The 25,394-nt window shown below is 36.3% G+C and overlaps 4 protein-coding genes across 5 annotated transcripts; 2 read left to right on the top strand and 2 right to left on the bottom strand.

Annotated features, from left to right (window-relative positions):
- Positions 1-1,483: 1,483 nt before the first annotated feature.
- Positions 1,484-2,914, bottom strand: LOC123218697 (ATP synthase gamma chain, chloroplastic). The gene has a single exon (XM_044640248.1). It carries the CDS (start codon positions 2,776-2,778, stop codon positions 1,645-1,647), a length of 1,134 nt encoding a protein of 377 aa, XP_044496183.1. The 5' UTR covers positions 2,779-2,914; the 3' UTR covers positions 1,484-1,644.
- A 1,343-nt stretch (positions 2,915-4,257) lies between these two features.
- LOC123218696 (pentatricopeptide repeat-containing protein At1g11710, mitochondrial) lies at positions 4,258-6,763 on the bottom strand. The gene has a single exon (XM_044640247.1). It carries the CDS (start codon positions 6,374-6,376, stop codon positions 4,397-4,399), a length of 1,980 nt encoding a protein of 659 aa, XP_044496182.1. The 5' UTR covers positions 6,377-6,763; the 3' UTR covers positions 4,258-4,396.
- A 4,072-nt stretch (positions 6,764-10,835) lies between these two features.
- On the top strand, positions 10,836-11,645 carry LOC123218698 (MYB-like transcription factor ETC1). Its single transcript, XM_044640249.1, has 3 exons — positions 10,836-11,143; positions 11,221-11,311; positions 11,389-11,645. Exons 1-3 carry the CDS (start codon positions 11,044-11,046, stop codon positions 11,471-11,473), a joined length of 276 nt encoding a protein of 91 aa, XP_044496184.1. The 5' UTR covers positions 10,836-11,043; the 3' UTR covers positions 11,474-11,645.
- Positions 11,646-13,250: 1,605 nt separating this feature from the next.
- Positions 13,251-24,863, top strand: LOC123218181 (tRNA wybutosine-synthesizing protein 2/3/4). 2 transcript variants are annotated; one of them, XM_044639458.1, is made up of 9 exons: positions 13,251-14,076; positions 14,590-14,992; positions 15,301-16,503; positions 16,665-16,803; positions 22,328-22,563; positions 23,326-23,461; positions 24,037-24,113; positions 24,265-24,371; positions 24,483-24,863. In XM_044639458.1, the coding sequence occupies exons 1-9, from the start codon at positions 13,380-13,382 to the stop codon at positions 24,587-24,589; spliced, it is 3,105 nt and encodes a 1,034-aa protein (XP_044495393.1). In that variant the 5' UTR covers positions 13,251-13,379; the 3' UTR covers positions 24,590-24,863. The 2 variants fall into 2 exon arrangements, with proteins under 2 accessions (XP_044495393.1, XP_044495394.1); XM_044639459.1 differs by having other exon boundaries at positions 13,252-14,076; positions 16,665-16,794.
- The last annotated feature ends 531 nt before the right edge of the window (positions 24,864-25,394 follow it).

The raw sequence follows: 25,394 nt of genomic DNA on the forward strand, positions 1-25,394 counted from the left end.
AAATGAACCAAGCTAAGTTAGTGTTTGAGTTTAATCTAGCTCTATTGGGATTCAACTCTATCTTAAAGGCTTGTTTGTACATCAAACCCATGAACCATATGCTCAATTCATAATTTCAAGGACTATCACCAAATATAATTTTAACCCTTTATCAAGCAATCCCTAAAAATACTATGTTAGATTTGAGTTGAGGTGAGTTCAAGCTTAATTTAACTTAAGGAAATTGAGTTTAAGCCTAAGATTAGCCTCACAAAGCTTCCTTTATATAAAGCTTGAGTTTGTTCGATTATAATACAAGCTCGACTAAATTCATTATAAAAAAGATGTAGTTTTAATTTATAATAGTGATATCAAAACGACGCTATTTTGATTATTTTGAATTAAACTCTTTTAAGCTCACGAGTCTAATAAGTCGAATACCCTTAGTTTTGAGTCTAATCTCAAACTCAAATTTGCCATAAAGATATCGTTTTGAACTCGATCAAACTGAATTAATAATTAAGTTTAAATTAGTTCGATTTAAATCTAAGTCTTTTAAAATAATCTTGTTGGTTCAATATATAGTATGTGTCTGTAAAATATTGAATATGAAGTCCCTGAAATCATGTTCCTCCTTTTCGCAGTCCATATTGCATCTTTGGATGTCCTCCTCGCAAGAATGGTTTAATAACTGGAAATAAAAAGGGAAAGCCAAGTACAAAGTGCCTAGGGATGGTGAAAAGATTAGCAGACGACTTTTCCTTCGCATGGCCGAAAAACTATTATTTTTTGTTTCCTTTCAACTTTTCGAACAGTTTTACAGGAGTTTGCACTCCAACCAATGCACCCAACTCGACTTATATTCTTAGTTCTCATTGATGTTATTTTGATATTTTTCCTTTCTTCAGTGAATAATTGGTTGTTCTTCCGTGTTAGAGACACCAATATCTTAGTGTAGTTTAGTTTATGCATGGTGATGGTCTTGGAGGAATACCATTTGAATTATGCTGCAATGCAAGTTTGTAAAATGATCACAAAAAGGAGAGACTTTTCTGAACGTCAACACAAATATGGAAAGGCTTCTCAGGCACAAAGGAACAAGTCTAAATCTTAATGTTTCAGGGATATCAAACTCATTCCAAACTTGTTTGCATTCTCCCCTTTACCTTAAAAATTTGGTGTAATTTGATTAGAAGAAGCTGGAACAGAAGTTTGAGACGTGATTAAGAATCATTATCCTTAAGGATTTTATCGCAGAAAAAGGTATGTGTGTTATTACAAAAAGAAGGCTTTCTATGATTGAAATAAAGCATGGACGTCAGAAATATTGGGCGTGAATCCATGATTTGCACATGAATCAAGGTTTTCACCCAGTTTTTATGTGCACGACGCCAACCCTTTTGACTAGCCTTTTATAAATCCACAAAGTAAAGTTGTTTATAAATTACAAAGATTCAAACTCTTTATAAATACTACACACGCACACGCACGCACACAACAAAAAGGTAGAAAGCTCTTATGTTCCAAGATATATTGAAAGTTCTCATGGCGCACAAAGTTTCTTCGCAGCTGAGAATTACAATGAAAAAGTGTAAACTCTGCATAAATTTTTTTAAACAAAGAACCACAATTGTGGGAAGTGAAGAAACTCTACATGATAATATACTAGACTAAGGCATCTGCACCAGCAACAATCTCCAATATTTCTCCTGTAATCTTAGCCTGGCGCTGCCTGTTGTACACAATAGACAAGTTCTTCCTCAACTCCACAGCATTATCAGATGCACTACTCATGGCACTCATTCTGGCAGCAAGTTCACTAGCTAATGACTCCTGCAAAGCCCTCAAAATCTGACTGTTTAGGTATAAAGGCAATAAAGCATCAAGAATCTGCACTGGGTCCTGCTCAAACTCCAAAATGGGAGAGAAAGACACAGTTTCAGTCCTCACTGTATCTCTCTCAACAGTCAGTTTCCCTTCCTTTGTGGTCAATCTGAAGAACTCATCCTCGGCAGCATCAACGCATTGTCCATTGATATCACAAATTTCTCCCCTGGGTGATAGTGGAAGCAAAGTGTGAATCACAGGATCAGACTTGACTAAAGAGACAAATTTTGTGTACAAAAGCTCAACTTTATCTACTTCTTCACTAACAAAGAGTGAGAACACATCATCTGCTATAGCTTGAGCTTCTTTTGTTGTAGGTAATGAACCGCCTTCAAGAAATCTATCAACTGGAATATAAGGCCTACGCAGAAAATATGAATTACCCTTCTTGCCAACACTGATAACAGTGTACTCAAGGCCGAGATCCCTCAATTCAGCCATTCTTGCTTCAGCTTTCTTGATAATACTATTGTTGAAAGATCCGCAAAGACCACGATCACCGGTGACAACAACCAAGGCAACCTTTTTAACAGGCCTAACCTTGATAAGAGGAACATCTATATCTTCAGTTTGGAGCTGTTCATTGATGTTATAAAGAACCTCAACAAGAGTTTCAGAGAAGGGTCTACCATTAACAACAGCTTCTTGAGCTCTTCTGACTTTAGCGGCAGCAACAAGCTTCATGGCCTCAGTGATCTTCTGAGTGTTCTTTACAGAATCAATACGGTCTCTAAGTTCACGGAGCCCACAGTGCACTGGGGTCACAGTTGAGGATCTGGAGGGGCTGTTTAGGGTTGAATTGTGCTGTGAAGGAAGCCTAAAAGGATTCAGAACTGAGCCAAAAGAGAGTGAAGAAGTGTCGGGAAGAGATGGTTTTGAGGATACCCACATTGTTAAATTTGAGCAAGCCATGAAGCCAAAGTCTTGAAGCTCAACAAGAAGAGAAGACTTGTTATGTGGGAAGGGTTTGTTTTAGGTGTTTGTGCTGCAAAGTCTTATCTTTTTCATGTTATGTTTCGTTGGTAAGGAGACACTGAGAGGGAATGAGTGGAGAGAAAGGAGGGAGTGGATATGGTTTTGAGATAAGGATTTTGACCGTTGGAGATTGCTTGGGACATGAATTTGATTCATTTTCAAATTTATTTTAATTATTTTTGCTATTTTATAGTGGGGCCTATATGATGTGGCATGATCTTAGTGGACCAAAGGCATATGCGGCTATTCAACTAAGATTCTTCCCTACTCTGTAAATCCTGACTGAACCGACAAAGCATCGTAATTTTGCGGACTGTGGCATGAATCATTGCTTGATATTTTATCATTTCAACTTGTAAAACAACTTAAATTTGGCCTGTAAAGAAGATAGCTCACTTAACCTCTCCTGTATATGCGGCTATTCAACTAAGATTCTACCCTCCGTAAATCCTGACTGAACTGAGAAAGCATTGTAATTTTGTGGATTGTGGCATTAAACATAGCTTGGTGTTTTATCCTTTCAACTTGTAAAACAACTTGAGCTCTCTTGTACCTCAACAATTTTGATTTTTAGCTTTGTAACTCAAAAGTGAAAATGAATTTGCCAGACTAATAGTTCATATACTATTTGGCAATCTTTTCTTGTTATTTTTTAGTAATGTAAAATACTTATACATAATATATTTTTCATGTTTTATTAATATAAGATTTACTTTTAATATTCATCTCATTGAGGGTCAGCATTGTTTCTGACTGTAAATACGGTCACGGTGCATGTTTATAAAAAGGAAAATTGTGAACAAATTAGAAAATTGAGAAATTGAGAGAGAAAATAGAAAGGCCACAAAATTGTACAGGCAATTGTTAATTGCATTGTCAATTTAAGCTTTCAACATTAAAAGGGAGGTGCGATTAAGCTGTATCTATTCAAAATTAATAACTGGATTTTACTTATGCATGTGTTCCATAAAGGATTTAAAAAGCTATTGTCAAGCAGTAGAATGATAGTTTAAGAAAAAGATCAACATAATTTAGGATTAGTTCAACATTTGGTCCCAAAAAGATAAAAAATCTACCAAGACACAAGATAAATATCTACTGCCATAGTTTCATGGACATATCAAATTATCAACACTTCCTTTGATATTTTTTAGATAAGGGTGGATTCCAATCGAACTTAAACAAAAGCTAACTCAAGCCCGATTCAAGTCCATAATGTCCAATTTGAGCTTGAGCTCATTCAAACAAGTGAACAGTATCGTTAGAGGGCTATTAACGAGATGAACAATGTTGTCATATGAGTAAACAATGTCACTAGAGAAGCAAACAAATCAAACTTGAACCGAGCTGCTCTAGCTCAAGTTTGGGTCATTCAAGCCAACCATGGATTGATCCCGAAACGACTCCACTTAAATCTTTCAGCTAAACATTGAGGCTTTATTCATCAAAACTTTGTATGATACAAGTAGATTAAAAAAACAATTTCAGTATCCTATCTCTTGAAATACCAAGTGTATACACAAAATAATCAGTGACCTAAAGGATCCATATGCACTCATTCTAGCAACTTAACTTGATTCTCAGAATTTTTTTCTTCAAGTGGGCAAATAATGGCTCTGTATGTTTGCTCATCAGGAATTACACCCTTGAGAACCATGTAGTCATGCAATTCAGTCACTTCTTCTGGACTACAATTCTTACTGAAATTGGTAAGAAGAGTTGTATATGTTATGACATCAGGAATGATGCCATGAAGAATCATGTCCTTCATTAACTCTCTTGCCTGTTGATAACATCCAAACTTGCACAAAAAGTTGATTAAGATATTGTAACTAACTCTATTCACCTCAATCCTGGCATTTCTCATTTCTGAAATTAAAGAACACGCCTCATCAATCTTGCCACAGCTAAAATACCCATTCATCAAAGTGTTATAAGTGATTGAATCAAGTAAACCCGTCCTCTGTAGCACATCTAGCACATTTTTTGCAACATCTACAGATGCCTCCTTGCACAAGCCATTTATAATGGAATTGTATATTGCCAAGTTCGGTTTTTCTTCCATCTTTATCATATTTTCGTAGACCAGCACAGCATTTTCTATGTTTCTGTTTTTACAGTAGCTGTCAATCAGAGAACCATATGTAAAAAGGTCAGGAATCAAACCATGAACAAACATCTTACTCAAAAGTTGCATAACTCCTGATAAGTTATTGCTATGACAAAGATAATCAATGAGAACATTGTATGAAGATGCATCTTGAATAAGGTGTTTCCCGAGAACTTGGTTGTGAAACTTGAAAGCTTGTGCCATGTATCCATTTCTACAAAGCCCCTTTATGATAATGGAGTAGGTTAACTGATCCGGGGGTATACACTTATCAATCATGTCAGAGAAAAGCAAAGAAGCTCCCTCCATATCTCCTTCTGCGTAAAGCCAATGAATTATTGAATTGTAAATGATGGTATCAGGCATCAAGCCCCTCTCCACCATTGCATCACACAACCTAAGTGCCACATCCAAACTCCCTCCTCTAGCATATCCATCTACCAAAGTTGCATAGGTCCTTGTGTTACACTCAATACCCACCTTAACCATATAATTAAAAACTCCTTGAGCAAATGCTACTTTTCCAATTTTGCAACACCCGTTGATGATACAATTGTAGGTCACTGAATTTGGAAAAACAGTGTCCCCTGACATTGCTCTCATCTTCCCAGCTAGCTTCAATGCAAATTCTAGGTCCCCTATTCGGCAAGCTCCATCTATTATCATGTTGAAAGAAACAACATTTGGCCAAATCCCACTTTTTAACATCCGGTAGTATACTGACAGTGCTTCTACTAATTTGCTTTCCTTGCAAAGAGCATAAATAACCAAGTTAAAAGTATTCACATTCACAACATATCCACATGACACCATTTCCTTGAAAACTTTCCAGAACTTAGCAATATCGTTTAACTTCACAAGATGACCCAAAAAATTATTCCAAGAGTGAATTGAAATGCAAAGACCATCCACTCTTGACTTCTGAATCACTCGATAAGCACCCTCAGTAGCTCCAACTTGAGTACAAGCCCTCACCAATGCATCAAACACAGCAGGGGTTGACTCACACATTTCATAACTATCAACCAAACCTTTCAGTACCTCCAGTGGAGGCACCCCATCTGCACAAATTAACTTCCCCATTATTGACAAAGCATCATCAAATCTCTTTGAATTCACCAACACGTGAACTATGACACAACTAGATTCCAAAGAATGTGAAAAGCTCTTCTTCTCTCCAACCAAATTGTAAAACTCCAAAGCCAAGGTTGGTGATGTTCGAAACTCGCAAACAACACGGCTTACTAAGGTATTCGTTAGACTTGGGGCCATTTGATTTAACACTTTCCATTTCCTCTGCCTTAAATTAATACAAAGTGCTCCAAAAATAATTTCTTCTGCACTTGGATTGATAAGTTGCTTCGCCAAGTGAAAAGCTCGGCACAAAAGACTAGTTCTTTTGTGTAAACAGAAGGTTAAAAACATAGAATACTCAAAACAATGATTAAAAGGAATAGTTTCTCCAATAAAGAATCAAAAGACAGCAAACCCAGTTCAGTATGAGAAACTTAGAGATGCTAAGATCAAATTGGGCTTGCAGAAGAACACTAAAACCCTAGTCAGGGTAAAGCTAAAAAAGCCAAAGATAAGAATTTTGAAGCTAAATAAGCGTGAAAATAAGGAAAAGAAATATAATAGAGAAGTGACGAGACCGGAAAAGATTACCTTTAAAGCTTCTTTCTTGCAAGAAGGAAAGAAGAATGGTAAAAATAGGCATAGCTGGTGCTTGATTCTGCAGTGAACGTTTTCATTTTCAAGTTCAGTAATAGTTACCAACATTTTCCCACTTTTTCCCTCCATAAGCCCTAAATAATATATATGAAACCTAATTTTTTTTAAAAATGCTAAATGGTAAAATAATAATTTAATATTAAAATTTTGAAATAAAAATGAAAATACATATGAAATATTCACGTTTAAATACAACAATTTAAGATTTTTACAAATTTAAAATCCTACAATTTAGTATATGAAACCCTAATCACTATTTTAAATAAAATCTCAAAGATTACTATGATGTAAGCTATAACTAAATTGTGAGCAATAGAGACAACAACAAAGAGGTATGATAAAACTAGACATTCCCTAAGCTTGAGTTGGAGTTCATGTTTGACAATATAAAACTCTTAAGCTAAGTGTTTGATAATTTAAAACTCTTAAACTAAAGTTTGCCTAAACAAAACTCGTTTTGACCTTGTTTAATTCAAGCTAGGATGGTAAGGATCAACTAAGCATGAAATAAAGAGGTGAGATGTAACAAAGAGACATAATAGAGACTAGAGAAAGGATAACTTGTTTGGTTGAGAATGTAAAGTGACTTGTCAAGATAAAATAGAGGTGGTAATGGGTTGTGTTAACACATGGACAAGCATAACCTACAAAAATTGGGCATGATCAAAAAATTTGTTGGGTTTTGTCAAGGCTTACGAATCAAATGGATTGTTTTGATGCCTCATTGAAAAGCTTGCAAACCAACATGTCACCACATTATAAAAAATTAAAGAAATTAAAAACCACATGCCTCATTTATAAGGTGCTGAGACATCAAACTTTTTAATTCATCTCAGGCCAAACCCACCTAAGGTTTAGTATAAACTCAAGTTCACTCTTATTAACTTTTGAAAACTCAAATATCAATCCATCCACTAGTTTTAGTTATTACAATCTGAGGTAAAATCGTTATTTAATTAAAAATATTTAAAAAATTGAAATTTTATCATATTTCTCCCATAGGTTTAAAAACTAACAAATTTTTCTCTACTCAAGTTTGAAAAGTGACCATTTAGCCCATAAGGTTTCTCTTTTACTTTGCTTCTCTATCAAGCTTTCTCCGGAGACAGCTAGCCTTCTCCCTCTGTCACAAACGACCATCAATACTAGTTGTAACTTCCTCTACCATAGACAACCACTAAGATCGATCAAAATGGTCGGATTCTGTGCATGAAGCTTCTTGAAATGGTGATGAATTACCACGAAGATCAACGCGAAACGCTAATCTTTGACATCCTTAGTCTTCAGGAAACTCAAATTGGCATTTTTCAAAGATGAAGGCTTGTCATGATTCGTCGCCATTTCAGGAAGCTTCGTGTTAAAAAATCTGACCATTTTGATCAGATTTTAAATGGTTTTATGCTGGGAAACCATTAGGGAGGGAAGAGAGATGCGGTTAGAGAAGAACGCCGAAAAAAATAATTGTCAAGAAGATGGAATGAAGTTTTTGAAGTGTAAGTGTAATTTTCAAATTTTGAAGGGGCAGTTGTTCATTATAAAATATAAAACCTTAAAAACTATATATGATGGTGATAAAAAAATTAGTTTTTTAAAATTAAGTTAGGGGAAAATAGGTAGTTTTTAAAATTAAGGGGGAAAAAGAAATAGCTTTTTTTATTGAAATAAAAAATTTTAAATGACAATTTTACTTTTGACTGTAACAATTAAAACTAAGAGATAGTTAAGTATCTAAATTTTTGAAAATTAGTGGGGGTGAGTAGGTTTACACTAAACCTTGGGTGGGACAAAGTCATTTGGCATTTATCTCCACCAGATAAATGTCCATCAAACTTTCTAACAACATATGACAAAAATTGGCTCCAATAGAATATTGGCACTAATTATGATTTTTCAACCGTACTTATCCTATTCTTTCAGTCTTTATTGCGCCGTAAATCATGCTAATTAGCATAACCTAATTATAGATTAATCTTAATCACAACACAAAATCCCCACTATCATAACAGACAAAAAAAGCTTTGTGGGGTCTGTAGAGGGAAATTATCATATTAGTCCCTCGGTTTTTAAGAAATCCATAGTCTAAAACATTCAAAACTAATTACTATATTCCCTATTCAAATAAGGGTAGATGACGATTTGAGCTACTCAAACTAGGGCTAATATTTAGTTTGACTATTACAATTAAAACTAATAGATAGATAAGTATCTAGATTTTTAAAAGTTAGCGGGGATGAGTGGGTTTACACTAAACCTTGGGTAGGACTAAGTCATTTGGCATTTATCTCCACCAGACAAACGTCCATCAAACGTTCTAACAACATATGACAAAAATTGGCTCTAATAGAATATTGACACTAATTATGATTTTTCAATCGTACTTATCTTATTCTTTCAATCTTTATCGCATTGTAAATCATGCTAATTAGCATAACCTAATTATAGATTAATCTTAATCTCAACACAAAATCCCCACTACCATAACAGACAAAAAAAGCTTTGTGGGGTCTGTCGAGGGAAATTATCACATTAGTCCCTCGGTCTTTAAGAAATCTTTAGTTTAAGACATTCAAAATTAATTACTATATTCCCTGTTCAGATAAGGGTAGATGACAATTTGAGCTACTCAAACTAGGGCTAATATTTAGTTTGGCTCAAACCCTCTTATCTTGATGGTATTGTTACACCAAAGTTTGTTTTGTTGATAAAACTTTTTCTTTTGTTTAAAATTAAAATGAAACATGATTTTGAATCGGTCATTTTGAATTTAAATCGAATTTAAATTGACTTTTTATTAGTTTAATTCGAATTAAGTTTAAATTGATTTTTTTTATATTCTATTTGATTTCTCCTTTACTATCAAATATGAATTATATTTGTTAGAGAAAGTCAATTATTGTGTTGTTTAAGTTCTTCAAACTTGATTCTAGTTAAGAGGTCAAATGAACCCTAAGCAATGGTAGAACGGTATATTATAGATTCAATTTTTTCGATGAAATTGTTCACCCATCAATAGTTTTATATTGCGCACTAATTCAAATAAATTTAAGGCCAAACGACTATTTCCCAACTAAGGTTTGATGTTTTCTCAAATATCCCCCTTTAACTATGGAAACACCAAACACCCACCCATGGTTGGTTAAATTTAACAGAACCCTAACGTCTGAAAATTTTATCTCTTTTTGCCTGCCTAAACTTTGAAAACTAAAATTTTCCCCCAGCCTAAGTTTTTAAAAATGACAGTTTCACCCTAGGGTTTCGTTTTGAAATCTCCGATGACCTCTTCGGCTCTATTGTTCTTCGTCTCCCAAGGGGTCTCTGACGCCGATTGGGCGTCCAAATGGGAGGAAAGAGATCGCCAGAAGGAGAGGATGTCTCGGGAGGGAGAGGCCGTCAGCAATGGAGCTGAAGATTTCAAAACGAAACCCTAGAGTGAAACTGCTATTTTTTAAAACTTAGGCTGGGGGAAAATTTTAGTTTTCAAAGTTTTGGGGGGCAAAAATAGATTATATTTTAGTTTATTTTTTAATATTATAGAGACAATGACGATTTTACCCTTACCACCGTTAAATTTAACCAGTCATGGGTGAGTGTTTGATGTTTCCATAGTTAAAATGAGGATATTTAAGAAAACATCAAACCTTGGGTGGGAAATAGTCGTTTGGCCTAAATTTAAACTTAAACTTAAACTAAATATTATAGATTCGATTTGAGTTTAAGTCAACCCTAATTGAATTTGACTCTGATCGAATCCATCCTAACTACTCTCATATTCTAACTTCACATACCGTTTGCTAGCACAACGAGGGAAGCAATAGGGCAGGAATACGAGTACTCTTGTATTTCAACTTCCCTAGAGCATTGGCTACCAAAACCAAGACAACGATGGCCTCCTAGCACCAGACGAAGCATATCGACATATAAAGAATATTATAATGTCAGTTTTAGAATCATCTGGACGTAACTCACCCTCTGAATCCTAAAGGATGAACAAATATTCCTGGTGCTTTGAACAGTGCGTAATTCTGATCTGAGCCGATCAGACTGCAAACAGTTTATGGATAAAGAAGAACAAATATATAAAAAAAATGGAGAACATTGCCACCCACCATGGCCGAGAAACTTTCAAGGTATTATTAGATGAACACAAAAAGCCAAGCCAACAAACTACGGAACCTCAACTAACTTATCAAAAGTAAAGAGCTACCAGTCTTGCTTTCTCAACCACCATTGATAAATCACCGATAAGATTGAACACAAATTGACCATATCATTTAATTATAAAACTATATTAAATCCCAGTTACCTCCCACTATTAATAATAAACCCTGCTGTGTCTGCTGATGCTGAGCTTGACTTGTTGAATGCCGAAGAGTGAGGCCTGTTGTTTGCAGAAAAAAAAAAAAATGGGAGACTCGAAACTTGCCACAACATCAAATCATGCTACAGAAGAAACTAACAGAGGTATATACGTATCATTTTATTAGGTTTCTTCTTTCTCATTTTGATATTCTTAACTGGATTCTTCTTTCTGCTGCCAGAAGAGCAGAAAAGTCAGGACTGTAACAAGATGGAGTTCTCCGAAGATGAAGAGCTGCTCATTGCCAGGATGTTTAACCTAGTTGGAGAAAGGTTAGGTATTTTTTCTTTTGAAAGCAAACCCTTCTGGCGATCTTCTTGTGATGATGTGGTTATATGTTTATGAGCAGGTGGGCTTTGATTGCTGGGAGAATTCCGGGAAGAACGGCAGAAGAGATTGAGAAGTATTGGACTGTAAGACATAAATCATCATGAAGATGAAGATGAAGATGAGAGGCATGCATGTAGATGTAGTTAGTGTGATTGTTTTGATAATTTCAATAATAATCCAAAGTTTGGTCATGGAGCTTTGTGATCGACTTGTTATTGTATATAATTGTTCATTAAGATCATTGCCTATCAATCTAAGGATGTCTTCAAACTTTCATTATCTTTTGTTAGTGGCGTTGATGATTTACCTGTGTGAATAAATCTTAATATTCACCTGGAATGATGTAAAGTAAATGCAAATAAAGAGAGTTTGGCACGTACTAGTTTTATAAGGTGGCTCAATTCATTATTATTCAAAACTTTACGTCTACAATTATATGATTAGTGACTCTAAGAAATTCTTCAATAGGATAAATGACATAGAAAATATTTCAATTGATAGATTGTGTTTTCTAAACAAAATAATGTTTATTTATATGTCAAGGTGTTGGTTGTCGTTTTTGTGATTGATTGCTTTTCAATAGGATGTTCTACTGATAGAAGACTACTGACTACCATATAATAAAAAGATTACTTGTTATCTATTATTTGATCTTATCACAAATCAAGGTAATATTTCTTTTTAAAGGGCCAACATTGATGTATAAATCACTTATGGGAAGACAAAGACACTTACAATGAGAAGTTACAAGCTTTGGAGAACAATTTTGTTGCGGGTTTTGATGCTAATCATCGTTCTTGTACATGTTACAAATTTCACTTAGAAACAGTCATGATTTTGCCTTTTTTTTTTAATTGACAAATTATGTGTTGATTAGGTCTAGGTTGTTAGCAAGAAAAGAGTTTATGTTCAAATTTGAAGTAAGTTGAATAATAAATAATAATGTTAAAAAAATGACAAATTGTTAGAAAGGAAAAAAAATTGTAATGAATTTCAAACTCAAATTAAATTAGAATTTTAACTCAAATTTAACACGAATTCAAACCCAACAGCTTGCTTAGTCCACCAATTGACTTATTTTCACTTAAGGTTTAGTCATATCTTGTTCTCATTCATTAAATTTCAAAAACTCAAATGTTTACCCATATACGGTTAAAATTAATAAAATTTATTAATTATAGGGGCAAAATTATTATTTAACCAATAATATTAAAAAAAATAAAAATTTATCTTATTTTTTCATTTGGTTTGAAAAACTAACAATTATTTATACTTAAGTTTTGAAAAATTATATTTTTTCCCTTAGGCTATTTTCTTCATCTCTCTCCTTCTGATGATTGAAGTTCGAACGAAGGAGAATCACTCCTGAAGATGACGATTTCCTCTCAGGGTTGTTGGAGATAGATTGACAAGATGAAGAGGAATTATCTTTATTAGGCCAGATGAAGACAATGGTCTTTTATCTTCATCTTTGACGTCTCCTTCATCTAGACTTCAATTGTTAGGGGAGAGAGAGTCGGAGAAAATAAATCTAGGGGGAATACAATTTTTTAAAACTTAAGTATGAAAAAATTATTAGTTTCTCAATTAAAAAGAGAAAATAAGATAAAAAATTTATTTTTTAAATATTATTGATTAAATAATAATTTTATATTTAAAATTAATAAATTTTATTAACTTTAATAGTACATCAATGGCCTTAGAGATCCATTAAACATTAGGTTGGGAATAATTCTTTTGACCTTAATATTAAAAAAAAAAAAATCAATTATATTATTTTCCCAACAATTTCTCCGTGAGGTTTAAAAAAATTACCATAAATTCCAAAAGAACCCTGTCAAAATATAATTAGCTTTCAAATCCCCAATATATTATAAAAGTTTTAAAGTAAACCCCCTTCATTCCTTCTTCCTCACTTGCAGCAGGCCGGCCGCAGCCCTGTTAGAGCAGAGGAGATTTTAGGAGGGTTTTCCATTTTATGCTAAAACCCAGTTCACTGAACATCAAAACATGTCCTTCGACCAACGGAAAGCAGCCACGCTAGCATCACTCAGCTCCTCCGTCACAGACAAATCACCGAAAGGCACTTTAGACACCCCCATCATCCCCCTCATCGACGCCCTCAACTCCCACCCCAATTACTTCACCACCAGCTCCTGCTCTGGTCGCATCTCCCTTTTCTCCCACCCCAAGAACCGCCCCAAAGGCGGCACCTGGCTCTACATCTCCCACGACCTTGCCAACGCTGACTCACTCGTCTCCCTCCTCTTCCCCACTGACCCAACTCACCCAACTGAGTCAACTCCATCGCCGAACGATCTAGTGTTCCGGTTCGAACCGTTGATAGTGGCTGTTGAGTGCAGGGACGTCGAGTCGGCTCAGTCCTTGGTTTCGATTGCGGTGTCTTGCGGGCTCAGAGAGTCCGGAATAGCGAGTGTGAGTAAGCGAGTTATAATTGGGATACGGTGCTCGATAAGGCTGGAGGTGCCTTTCGGAGAGCAGGGTGCCGTTTTGGTGTCGCGAGAGTACGTCAGGTTTCTCGTGGGTGTGGCTAATGAGAAAATGGAGGCAAATAGGAGGAGGACTGAAGGGTTTTTACAAGCTTTGATGGGTTGTAATGGGTTCGTGGGGTCCTCTGTTGCCACGAACAATGAGAATGAGAATCATGCGGATGAGGAGAAAGTAAAGGCTGATGATTCCCAGTTTGGTAATTAAGTTTCTAAAGAGTGCATTTCTTGTGATTTTGATATTGATGGTTGTAAGCTAAATTGTTTCCATGGTTCATTGACTTGATAGTGTTATGCTGTTATTATTATTATTATTATTATAAATGCTGGATGATAAGACTATATTTTGAGTGATGAAGAACGCATTATCAGTTTCCGGTAAGCTATTGAACTAACAAATCTTTGAAACATCAAGCAATGTATATGTTTCTTGCTTTTACAGTTTAGCATAATTTGAAACTTTCGATGGAGAAAGGGTGTTTTGATTATGCTTAATTGGAATAGTCTGGTCTAGATTTGTGCTTATCTGTCTTCAATAATGTTTATGTTTTTAACTTGAGATATGAGTGTTTGGTTTTCTTTACAAAGTTCATTTTCTGCTCTAGGCTGAGTGGAAACCTCTAGTAGTACTATTACATACTAATATGCATCTGATTGCAGGACAGCTTTCTATTTAATGTGACACCAAATTTGAGTCTTTGAATCATTGGCAGGGCCAGCAGGAGATTCTAGTTGCAGTCTAACTGCCACTCAGATAATGATTACTGGTGAACCTACAGAGAAGTTGTACCTTTGGGGTCATTCAGCTTGCACATTGGGAGACACCAATTGCAATGACACGATTCTTGTATTTGGTGGTTTTGGGGGTATGGGAAGACATGGACGCAGAAATGATTCTTTACTGCTTGATCCATTACAAAGAACATTAAAAGTAATTCAGGCTGAGGGATCTCCATCTCCACGCTTGGGTCACACATCTTCTTTGGTTGGAGATCGCTTGTTTGTTATTGGAGGCCGGGGTGATCCCTTGAACATCTTGAGTGATGTTTGGGTTTTCAATGTAAAAAATAAAGTGTGGACATTGTTAGAATGTGCTGGTTGTGTTTTTCCACCCAGGTAATTTTTTAAATGCATTTGCAACTATTCTTTTTATTAATTTTTGTTTTGGCATACTGATGTATGTAATATGTATTATTTTAAGAGGTGACCTTTCTTTCATCAGCACTACCACTGAAATTCAATTTGGAAGTAGAATCGTATTTCTTCTGACTTGAGCTTTCTAATCTTTGTACCGATCTCCATCATTCTTATAGCTGTTGTAGATCTCTTAGTTTCAATACATCCAGTGATTTCTACTTAAAAGCACACAGATTTTTCTCTTTTAAGTTCTTGATATATATGTAAATTATATGCATCCTATATAGGCATCGGCATGCTGCAGCAGTTGTAGGCTCAAAGATATATGTGTTCGGTGGTCTTAACAATGATACAATCTTCTCATCTTTGCATGTGCTTGACTCAGATGATCTCCAATGGAAAGAATTATTGGTCACTGGGGATTGGCCTTGTGCTCGACATTCTCATTCAATGGTGGCATGTGGATCTAAGTTATACATGTTTGGAGGGTTCAATGGAGAAAAACCACTTGGAGATTTGTACAGTTTTGATGTTCATACATTTTTATGGAAGAGGGAAGAGGTAGCAGGAAGAAGTCCACATGCTAGGTTCTCCCACTCAATGTTTGTCTACAAAAATTATCTTGGAGTGATTGGGGGTTGTCCAGTAGGACAAGACTGCCTGGTTTTGGCATTACTTGATCTGCAGATCCTAATGTGGAAACATGTGAAACTCAATTCCATGAGTAAAGAGTTGTTTGTCCGGTCTACTGCCAATGTGGTTGGTGATGATCTTATAATGATTGGTGGTGGTGCTGCTTGCTATGCTTTTGGTTCAAAGTTTAGTGAGCCATTGAAAATCAACTTGCTCCCAGCTCCCATAGTGCCCTTTGATGAGTATCACAGACCTTCAGAGATAGAAGAAAAGCTTGTAATTCACCCATGTGATGGGGCAACAGAAGAAAAGAGCATTGATGTTGAAGGTAGAAAAACTGGGGATGTGCAGATTTCAACACAAATTTCTGACTTAAATTCTGAGACAGATTCACATTCTGGGAATGATGGACAGCAGATGATTGCTTCAAATTGGGTTTTGCAACTTGATAGAAAATATGCTAAGTTAGGGAAAGACATATTGAAGAAGTTTGGATGGTTAGACCTTAGGAGGAAGGCCTATCCACAGGAAGATGGAGTACATATATGTTTCCCTGTGACACAAAAGTTCTCCTCTATATTCCATGAAAAGCAGCATTTTTTTGGAGATGAATCTGAAGGTTTGAATAATCTTCAGTTGTCTAAAGCATTGGCAGGCAAAGGTTTTCTGCTAAATGAAATCTCCTCTTCAACAGCATTGCATCTTCTTAAGGAATGTGGAGCCACCAAGCTGGCAGATGAAGTTGTTGAAATTAGAAGAACTTCTAAATCTCCCTTAACATTGATGACTGAAGCAGTTGCCTCTTTGATTCAGCACAAAGGCCTATCAACTTCTCTCTTAGAGCAGCTACCCTCTAGGTCTGTGCTCCAAAACTTCTCTTTTTTCTTCCTAAAGCTGTATGAATAGTGTTTATAAACCCAAATTCAGTTAGATCAGAGCTGTACATTTATTTGCTGTCAATTTTATAGTTCATACATGCAATGCCTGTCAACTGTTTTAACATATTTGACTTATTTAGATGGGAACGGCTTGGGGATATTGTTGTGCTTCCAGTGACATCCTTCAAGGACCCAGTATGGGACTCCATTAGTGAAGAGCTTTGGCCTACTATTGCCAAGTCGCTTAATGCTTCTCGTCTTGCTCGTCAAGTAAGCTATGTGCGTGTATTGTATCAAAGTTATTGCATTATCAAAGGCACTATATGGGACATTTTGATGATTACACTCCATGTTGAAAGGATCTGCACTTGTACATTTCAATATTTACGTATATACTGAAATGTATGTTAATAATAGAGAATCCCCTCTTCCTTTTATAAATCACCAGTGTTGATACTTGTTGCAGAATCTGTAAATTAGTGAATAAGGCTTAATTATAAGAATATAGAGCTTGATTATAGGAATCAAATATAGGAATCAAATATTCATATTCCTAATACGGAATACCTAATGTGTATATAAATGTACCTCTGCATAGTAAATTAATAAATGAAAATAAACCTTTAATTTCAGTTTCTACATGGTATCAGAGCAAGGTTTGCCCTAGTGTGCAAATTCGAAAATTTTCTTTTAGCCCTAGTGAGCAATTTCGTCGTTCACCCTTGTAGAGTGAACATTAGTTCTCACCGCCGCACTAAGAAGGAGTACACTTCGACGATCGGCAGTTTCCCAGAATCCGATCACCGGAAACTCAGCGCGTGACCTGCACGCGCCGCCCGTTTCTTCTGCAAACTTGTGCATCGGATCTGTTGTTCGGAGGCGCGTTAGACCTCACCGCCGTTACAGTCAGTCTCAGACAACGCCGGCGAGTCAGAGCCCCATAACCTCGTCGTTGTTCGCCGTCGCACGCTCCGACGCCGTCGCCGGAACAGTTGCTGTCGCCGAATCTCTCTCTAATCAGATCTCAGTCCGTTTTTGTTTGCTATTCTTTGGGGTTTGTGCAGTATATTCTTGCTCTAGGTGCTACAGAAATCAATTTCTCCAATAGTTTCTTGCTATTTATTCTATTTCGTTGCTTTGAGTATTATTATGGCAGATATTAAACCGATAACTATGGCGGAGATGATTCCTGTAATGTCAAAAATCACTGAACACAAGCTTAATGGTTCCAATTATCTCGAATGGAGTAAAATGGTTCGATTGTATCTGTTGAGTCTAGAGAAGGATGATCACCTTACGCAAGCTCCTCCTGCGGATGGTACTAGACAAGCATGGCTGCGAGATGATGCTCGATTATTTTTGCAGATCCGGAATTCCATTGAAAGTGAGGTAGTCAGTTTAATTAATCATTGTGAATTGGTTAAGGAGTTAATGGAGTATTTAGATTTTTTGTATTCTGGAAAAGGTAATCTTTCTCGTATATATGAGGTGTGCAAAGCTTTCTATCGTGCAGAGAAACAAGACAGGACTATCACTTCTTATTTCATGGACTTTAAACGAACTTATGAAGAACTTAATATGTTGTTACCTTTTAGTCCAGATGTAAAGGTTCAACAAGTCCAGCGAGAACAAATGGCCATCATGAGCTTCCTAGCGGGTCTTCCATCTGAGTTCGAAACTGCCAAGTCTCAAATTCTTGCTAGTCCTGAGATTTCATCTTTGCATGACACTTTTACTAGGGTACTTCGCACAGAAAACACCTCATCATTTCAGAATAACAGCGCTCTTGTTAGTCGAAGTGGAGCCCCTGAAACTGGACGTCCATATAATAGAACTGGTAATAGAGGAGGGAGCAGTGGTAACCGTGACAGGGCTATTGATCGGAGTCAGGAATCAGGAGGGATTGTGTGCTATTATTGTCATGAGCCAGGCCATACAAAGCGAACTTGTAGAAAATTGCTAAATCGTGCTTCAAAATCTCAGTCAGCACATGTTGCAGCAACTAACACTGCTACCAGTTCATTGTCTGGAGAGGCTATTATGATTTCTGCAGAAGAATATGCCAAGTTCTCTCAGTACCAAGACTCACTAAAGTCTTCATCGACTTCTATCGCTGCCAGTGCTGAGTCAGGTAAATCAAATACATGTCTTGTTTCCTCCTCCTCCAAATGGGTCATTGATTCTGGTGCTACAGATCACATGACAGGTAATCCTAGTGTCTTCTCAACCTTTCAGTCATTTACATCCCCTTCTAGTGTTACTTTAGCAGACGGATCAATGTCATCTGTCCTTGGTTCTGGAACTGTTAATCCAACTCCATCAATTTCATTGTCATCTGTTTTGAGTTTACCACAGTTTTCATTAATTTAATCTCTGTGAGTAAACTCACTCGTGCTCTTAATTGTTGTGTCTCATTTTTCCCTAATCATTGTTTATTTCAGGATCTTACGACGAAGCAGATTATTGGTAGAGGACATGAATCTGGGGGTCTCTATATCCTAGATATGCAAACACCAAGGTCTGTTGCCTGTTCAAGTGTTTTAAACCCGTTTGAAGCTCACTGTCAGTTGGGACATCCTTCTCTACCTGTGTTGAAGACTTTATGTCCACAGTTTCGTCATATATCTTTGTTTGATTGTGAGTCATGTCAATTTGCCAAACATCATCGTCTGTCTTCAGGGTCTAGAGTCAATAAACGAGCTAACTCTCCTTTTGAGTTAGTTCATTCAGATGTTTGGGGTCCTTGTCCTATAGTGTCTAAAGCTGGATTTAAATACTTTGTTACTTTTGTTGATGATTATTCTCGTATGACTTGGCTTTACTTAATGAAAAATCGTTCTGAAGTGTTTTCTCATTTTTGTGCCTTTTATGCTGAAATAAAAACACAATTCAATGTTTCTATTCAGACTTTACGTAGTGATAATGCCAAAGAATACTTTTCTGAATCCTTTCAGTCATATTTGATAAAAAATGGCATTCTTCATCAATCTTCTTGTGTTGCCACACCATCTCAAAATGGAGTAGCTGAAAGAAAAAATAGACACCTGCTTGAAACAGCTCGAGCACTCTTGTTTCAAATGCAAGTTCCCAAACAGTTTTGGGCTGATGCTGTTTCAACATCTTGTTTTTTGATTAATCGCATGTCATCCTCAGTTCTTCAAGGTCAGACTTCTTATAATGTTCTTTTTCCAAATAAATCTTTATTCCCTATTGAACCTAAAATATTTGGCAGTACTTGTTTTGTTCGTGATATTCGTCCTGATATCACAAAATTAGACCCCAAGTCTTTAAAATGTGTGTTTCTTGGTTACTCTCGTCTTCAAAAGGGTTATAGGTGCTTTTGTCCGACCTTAAATAAATATCTGGTGTCTGCTGATGTTACCTTTTTGGAGAACATTCCTTTCTTCTCCACTTCTCCTGCTTACACCATTCAGGGGGAGGATGATGATTTGTTGGTGTATACTGTTACCTCATCTCGCCCTATAACTGTTAGTTCTTCAGAATCTTCTCTACTTGAAGAATCAAACCCTGTCAGACCACCCATTACACAGGTTTATTCTAGACGTCAACAAACCCCAGATGCATGTCCTGAACCAGTCTCTTCGTCGGATCCAGTTTCTACTGACATTGATCTACCAATCGCCCTTCGCAAAGGTAAAAGACAATGTACTTATCCTATTTCTTCTTTTGTTTCTTATGGTCATTTATCCCCTATTTCATGTTCCTTTGTTGCATCACTCGATTCTATTTCTATTCCTAATACCACTCATGAAGCTATATCTCATCCTGGTTGGCGTGCGGCTATGATAGATGAAATGAATGCTTTAGCTGATAATGGTACTTGGGACTTGGTCAATCTCCCTATGGGGAAGAAAGCGATTGGATGCAAATGGGTTTTTACAGTTAAGGTTAATCCGGATGGATCAGTGGCTCGTCTTAAGGCTCGCCTGGTTGCTAAGGGATATGCACAAACTTATGGGGTGGATTACTCTGATACTTTCTCACCTGTTGCTAAATTGACATCTGTTCGTTTATTTATTTCTTTGGCAGCTACTTATAATTGGCCTTTACACCAGCTGGATATCAAGAATGCATTCTTGCATGGTGACCTTCAAGAGGAAGTATATATTGAGCAACCACCTGGGTTTGTTGCTCAGGGGGAGTATGGAAAGGTTTGTCGTCTTCGCAAATCCCTGTATGGTTTGAAACAAAGTCCTCGTGCTTGGTTTGGAAAATTTAGTGAGGCGGTTCAAAAGTTTGGCATGATAAAGAGCAAATGTGATCATTCAGTTTTTTATAGACAGTCAGAAGCTGGCAGTATTCTTTTAGTTGTTTATGTTGATGATATCATCATTACTGGAAGCGATACTGTGGGGATTTCCTCTCTCAAATCATTCCTTCATACTCAGTTTCAAACAAAAGATTTAGGAGGGTTGAAATATTTCTTGGGTATTGAAATGACGAGAAGTAAGAAAGGTATCTTTCTATCTCAGAGAAAATATGTGCTTGATTTATTGACTGAGACAGGTAAATTGGCAGCTAGACCATGTAGCACTCCAATGATTCCTAATCTCCAACTTACAAAAGATGGGGAACCGTTTGAAGAACCTGAGAAGTATAGAAGATTGGTGGGAAAGTTAAATTATCTTACAGTGACTCGTCCTGACATTGCATACTCTGTCAGTATTGTAAGTCAATTCATGTCATCTCCGACGGTTGATCATTGGGTAGCGTTAGAGCAAATTCTATGCTACTTAAAGGGTGCTCCTGGACGTGGCATACTGTATGGAAATCATGGTCACATTAACATTGAGTGCTTCTCAGATGCAGATTGGGCAGGTTCCAAGGTAGATAGAAGGTCTACCACTGGTTATTGTGTTTTCGTGGGAGGAAATTTAGTATCATGGAAGAGCAAGAAGCAAAATGTTGTGTCCCGATCTAGTGCAGAATCAGAATATAGAGCTATGGCTCAGTCTGTGTGTGAAATAATATGGGTATATCAACTTTTGACTGAAGTGGGTTTCCAGATATCGTTACCAGCGCAATTATGGTGTGATAATCAAACTGCTCTTCATATTGCCTCTAATCCTGTGTTTCATGAACGAACTAAACATATTGAGATTGACTGTCATTTCGTTCGAGAGAAAATTCAGCAGAATTTTATTTCTACAGGATATGTGAAGACTGGAGAACAGTTAGGGGATATTTTCACTAAGGCTATAAATGGGATTCGAGTTGATTATCTTTGTAACAAGCTGGGCATGATTAATATCTATGCTCCAGCTTGAGGGGGAGTGTTGCAGAATCTGTAAATTAGTGAATAAGGCTTAATTATAGGAATATAGAGCTTGATTATAGGAATCAAATATTCATATTCCTAATACGGAATACCTAATGTGTATATAAATGTACCTCTGCATAGTAAATTAATAAATGAAAATAAACCTTTAATTTCAGTTTCTACAATACTATTGAGACAAGTTGTTGGACAATGGTGTATATTGGGAATTTGTTATTTTCTTTGTTAACTTGGTTTTTGTTATGAGCTATGAATTTCTGGTGTTTTTATAACAGTAACATAAAGCTATTTTTCATACTGTCAAGTGACAAGAAATAAGCTATATCATTAAGCTTGTGTTTTATATGTAATTGATTCTTAATGCAAGCTAGAAATGCTAATAACCATGATTAGGTAGGTACAACTTGTGGAATTAACTCTCAAAAGTTCCTTTAAGCTAATATTTGTTTAAACTAAGCTTATCTATGCTTATATAAAATCATGAGTTTGTTTTTGTTTCTCAAGGGTCGAGTTGCACCAACTGTAACAAGGGATAGTACCTTGGAGATTCTTGTAGGAGATAATGGCTGGGTTAACCATTGTGAGAATGGGATTCAATATTCGTTCGATGCTACCAAGTGCATGTTTTCCTGGGGTAATCTCTCTGAAAAGCTTCGAATGGGTCGTTTAGACTGTAGAGATGAGGTTATTGTGGATTTGTTTGCTGGAATTGGATATTTTGTGTTGCCATTTCTTGTCAGGTATGATGGAACTATCAGATACCTATATTTCTGCCTACACCTATATTTCTTGTGGATGAAAAGTATCTGTGGACTTGTTTTTAGAGCAAAGTATCCTTATCAGACTTCTTTGCGTTGAATCCTAATGCATTGATGGATAGACAAGTGTGTGGTTTATTGGTGTAGAGCTTTCTTAGCAGGCTGCAGTGATATATAATTTAATAATTTATATCGTGGGTTAGAATAAATACTTATATAGAGTCAAGATTGCTATGGTGTTGGGCTTAGAAACCTATATTTGATAGTTGAAACCCAAAAAAAAAAAAAAGTTCAGTGTTTTTTTTTTTTTGGTTTTTTTTGCCCTTGGATACAAAACTGAGAATATATTTTAAATTATTGTTTAGAGTTAAAAATATACGATGGACCAAGTGTCCACAAAGAAAACAAAAAATAAAAAATAAAAACAAAACAAAAAACCATTAGGGGGAAGTAAACATAATACCAAAAACCCTCCTTTTATGTAAACCTAGGCCTACAATTAAGCTTCCATAGCCCCTTCCTAATTGGAATGAATGAAGAAAAGAGAGAAATCTTAGAATTCTTTGGACAGTTAAGTTTTTTCATCTATACCAGAATTTCAGCATTGGGTTATGCGATCCTTAAATAAAATTTGGATGGTGGTTGTGCTCATCATTGTCTGCATTATCTTACTAGCTATTTAACTTGTAAATCATATATATGTTTGCATCATGTTGTATTTAAGCTATCATATAAATTGATCAGGGCCAAAGCAAAGCTGGTTTATGCTTGTGAATGGAATCCCCATGCTGTTGAGGCGCTTCGGCATAATCTTAAAGCCAATGCTGTCTGTGATCGTTGTATTGTACTTGAAGGGGATAATCGGATTACAGCACCTAAAGTATGTTCTCAGTGGTTTAATTGTTAAGTAGCTTAATTATTTCTGTTCTACATGTGAGCTTTATTCAAACCAAAGTGCAACCTTTTTACAGTGACATTGAGCAAATGCAATTCCTGTATAGACTAATGGCTACAGCCTACCGGACATGGAAGATGACCTTTTAAAAATCTTCCATGACCTTTTAAAATCTTTAAGTGCTTTGGATGGATGATTTTATTAAAATACAATATATTTTATTGTGGTTACTGTTCATACATTTTTTTAATACCATGATTCAGTACTAATTTAGAAAAATTATGTTATTGATGCTTTTGAGATTGTGCTTCTCAAGAGTATATTGATTGCAATGATTTGCTTTTGCCTTTACTTTCCTTGTAGCTTATGTTTAATATAATTCTACTTTATGTTGGCAACATCTAAAGAATCCACACTAGGTACATGACCTAGTTAGAAATCAGTGTGTTGGTTCATATTCTAAGCTTGTTTACAAGAAACTTGTTACCGTTGTAACATGTGATATAATCTTAAGGATGGATTATGTTGTGACTGATTCATCATAAATATTTTCCTCCCAGGGAGTTGCCGATCGAGTCTGTCTTGGTCTCATTCCAACAAGTGAAAATAGCTGGGCTACAGCCGTAAGGGCATTAAGGTGCTTCATTCTAACCAGTAACTTTTGAGTTTGAACTAGCATTATATACATAGAACAGATATTGAGGTTAACATCATTAAAAGGGTCCTGTAATATTCAACTCTCCCGTTCTCCTATTATTCTTGGTTTTAATGGCATAGTGAAACTGCAGGACTGAGGGTGGAACACTACATGTGCATGGCAATGTGAAGGACTCTGAGGAGAGTTCATGGAGTGAATATGTTTCAAAATCAATACATGAAATTGCTGCAACCGAAGGTAATATTTCTTGACTTGTGCAAGACTTCCATGTATGGCTTTATATGTTCAATTCATCACAAGCATCTCAGAAGAGAACTCTAGACAATTTTAATATTTGACTATTATCAGGTCATTGCTGGGAAGTTACAGTTGAACACGTGGAGAGAGTTAAATGGTATGCACCCCATATTCGTCATCTCGTTGCAGACGTGAAATGCAGAAAGACGCAAAGATAACATTCAATATCTTGTTGGTAACAAATTATACTTGTGTCTGTGAAGCTCCATACTCCAGACTCTTGACAGAAAATGAGGTCTTGGAGATTGAAAGCCAACAATTCCTCACATGCAGTAGGCCTTAGTAAATTGGCCTTCCCTAACTCAAAGGGGAAGATGTATGTTATTCTGAATTTTGGGACAGTTAAAAAATTGATGCAACCTATTCAACTTTGTTGTGGTTTCAGCACTCAGCTTCCATTAGTAAAGCACATGTTTATGCTTGCTTGCTTCATGATTGCCTCCACTTCATAAAGACTACGAATAAGCATTGAATCCCACTAGAAACCCCGAAGAAAAGGTCACTTAACGCTGTCAATCTTGACGCCTCTGATGAAGGTACATTGAAAACACCCTTAATAATAGGCCAAACAACTATTTCCCGCCCAAGGTTTGATGTTTTCTCAAAAGTCCCCCCTTTAACTATAAAAACACCAAATACCCACCCATGGCCGGTTAGATTTAACCAAACCCTAACGCCTGAAAATTTTATCTCCTTTTGCCCCCTAAACTTTAAAAACTAAAATTTTTTTCCAACCTAAGTTTAAAATAATGACAGTTTTACTCTAGGGTTTGGTTTTGAAATCTCCGGCGACCTCTCCGGCTTCGTTGCCGACGGCCGCTCCCTCCCGAAGCAATTTCTCCTTCTGGCGATCTCTTTCCTCCCATTTGGAGGTTCGATCAACGTCCGGAGACGCCATGGGAGACGAAGAACTTCGTCGGGAAGACGAAGTTCTTCGTCTTCCCAGAGGTAGCCGACGCCATC

This window comes from Mangifera indica, chromosome 6 (genome assembly GCF_011075055.1).
Source record: "Mangifera indica cultivar Alphonso chromosome 6, CATAS_Mindica_2.1, whole genome shotgun sequence".
In the NCBI taxonomy this organism is placed as follows: domain Eukaryota; kingdom Viridiplantae; phylum Streptophyta; class Magnoliopsida; order Sapindales; family Anacardiaceae; genus Mangifera; species Mangifera indica.

Coding starts and splice junctions, on each gene's coding strand:
- LOC123218697 (XM_044640248.1), bottom strand. CDS start 2,778: ATGGCTTGCTCAAATTTAACAATGTGGGTATCCTCAAAACCATCTCTT.
- LOC123218696 (XM_044640247.1), bottom strand. CDS start 6,376: ATGTTTTTAACCTTCTGTTTACACAAAAGAACTAGTCTTTTGTGCCGA.
- LOC123218698 (XM_044640249.1), top strand. CDS start 11,044: ATGCCGAAGAGTGAGGCCTGTTGTTTGCAGAAAAAAAAAAAAATGGGA. Junction 11,144..11,220: donor TACAGAAGAAACTAACAGAG/GTATATACGTAT, acceptor TTCTGCTGCCAG/AAGAGCAGAAAAGTCAGGAC. Junction 11,312..11,388: donor TTTAACCTAGTTGGAGAAAG/GTTAGGTATTTT, acceptor GTTTATGAGCAG/GTGGGCTTTGATTGCTGGGA.
- LOC123218181 (XM_044639458.1), top strand. CDS start 13,380: ATGTCCTTCGACCAACGGAAAGCAGCCACGCTAGCATCACTCAGCTCC. Junction 16,504..16,664: donor TTAGAGCAGCTACCCTCTAG/GTCTGTGCTCCA, acceptor TGACTTATTTAG/ATGGGAACGGCTTGGGGATA. Junction 22,564..23,325: donor GTGTTGCCATTTCTTGTCAG/GTATGATGGAAC, acceptor TAAATTGATCAG/GGCCAAAGCAAAGCTGGTTT.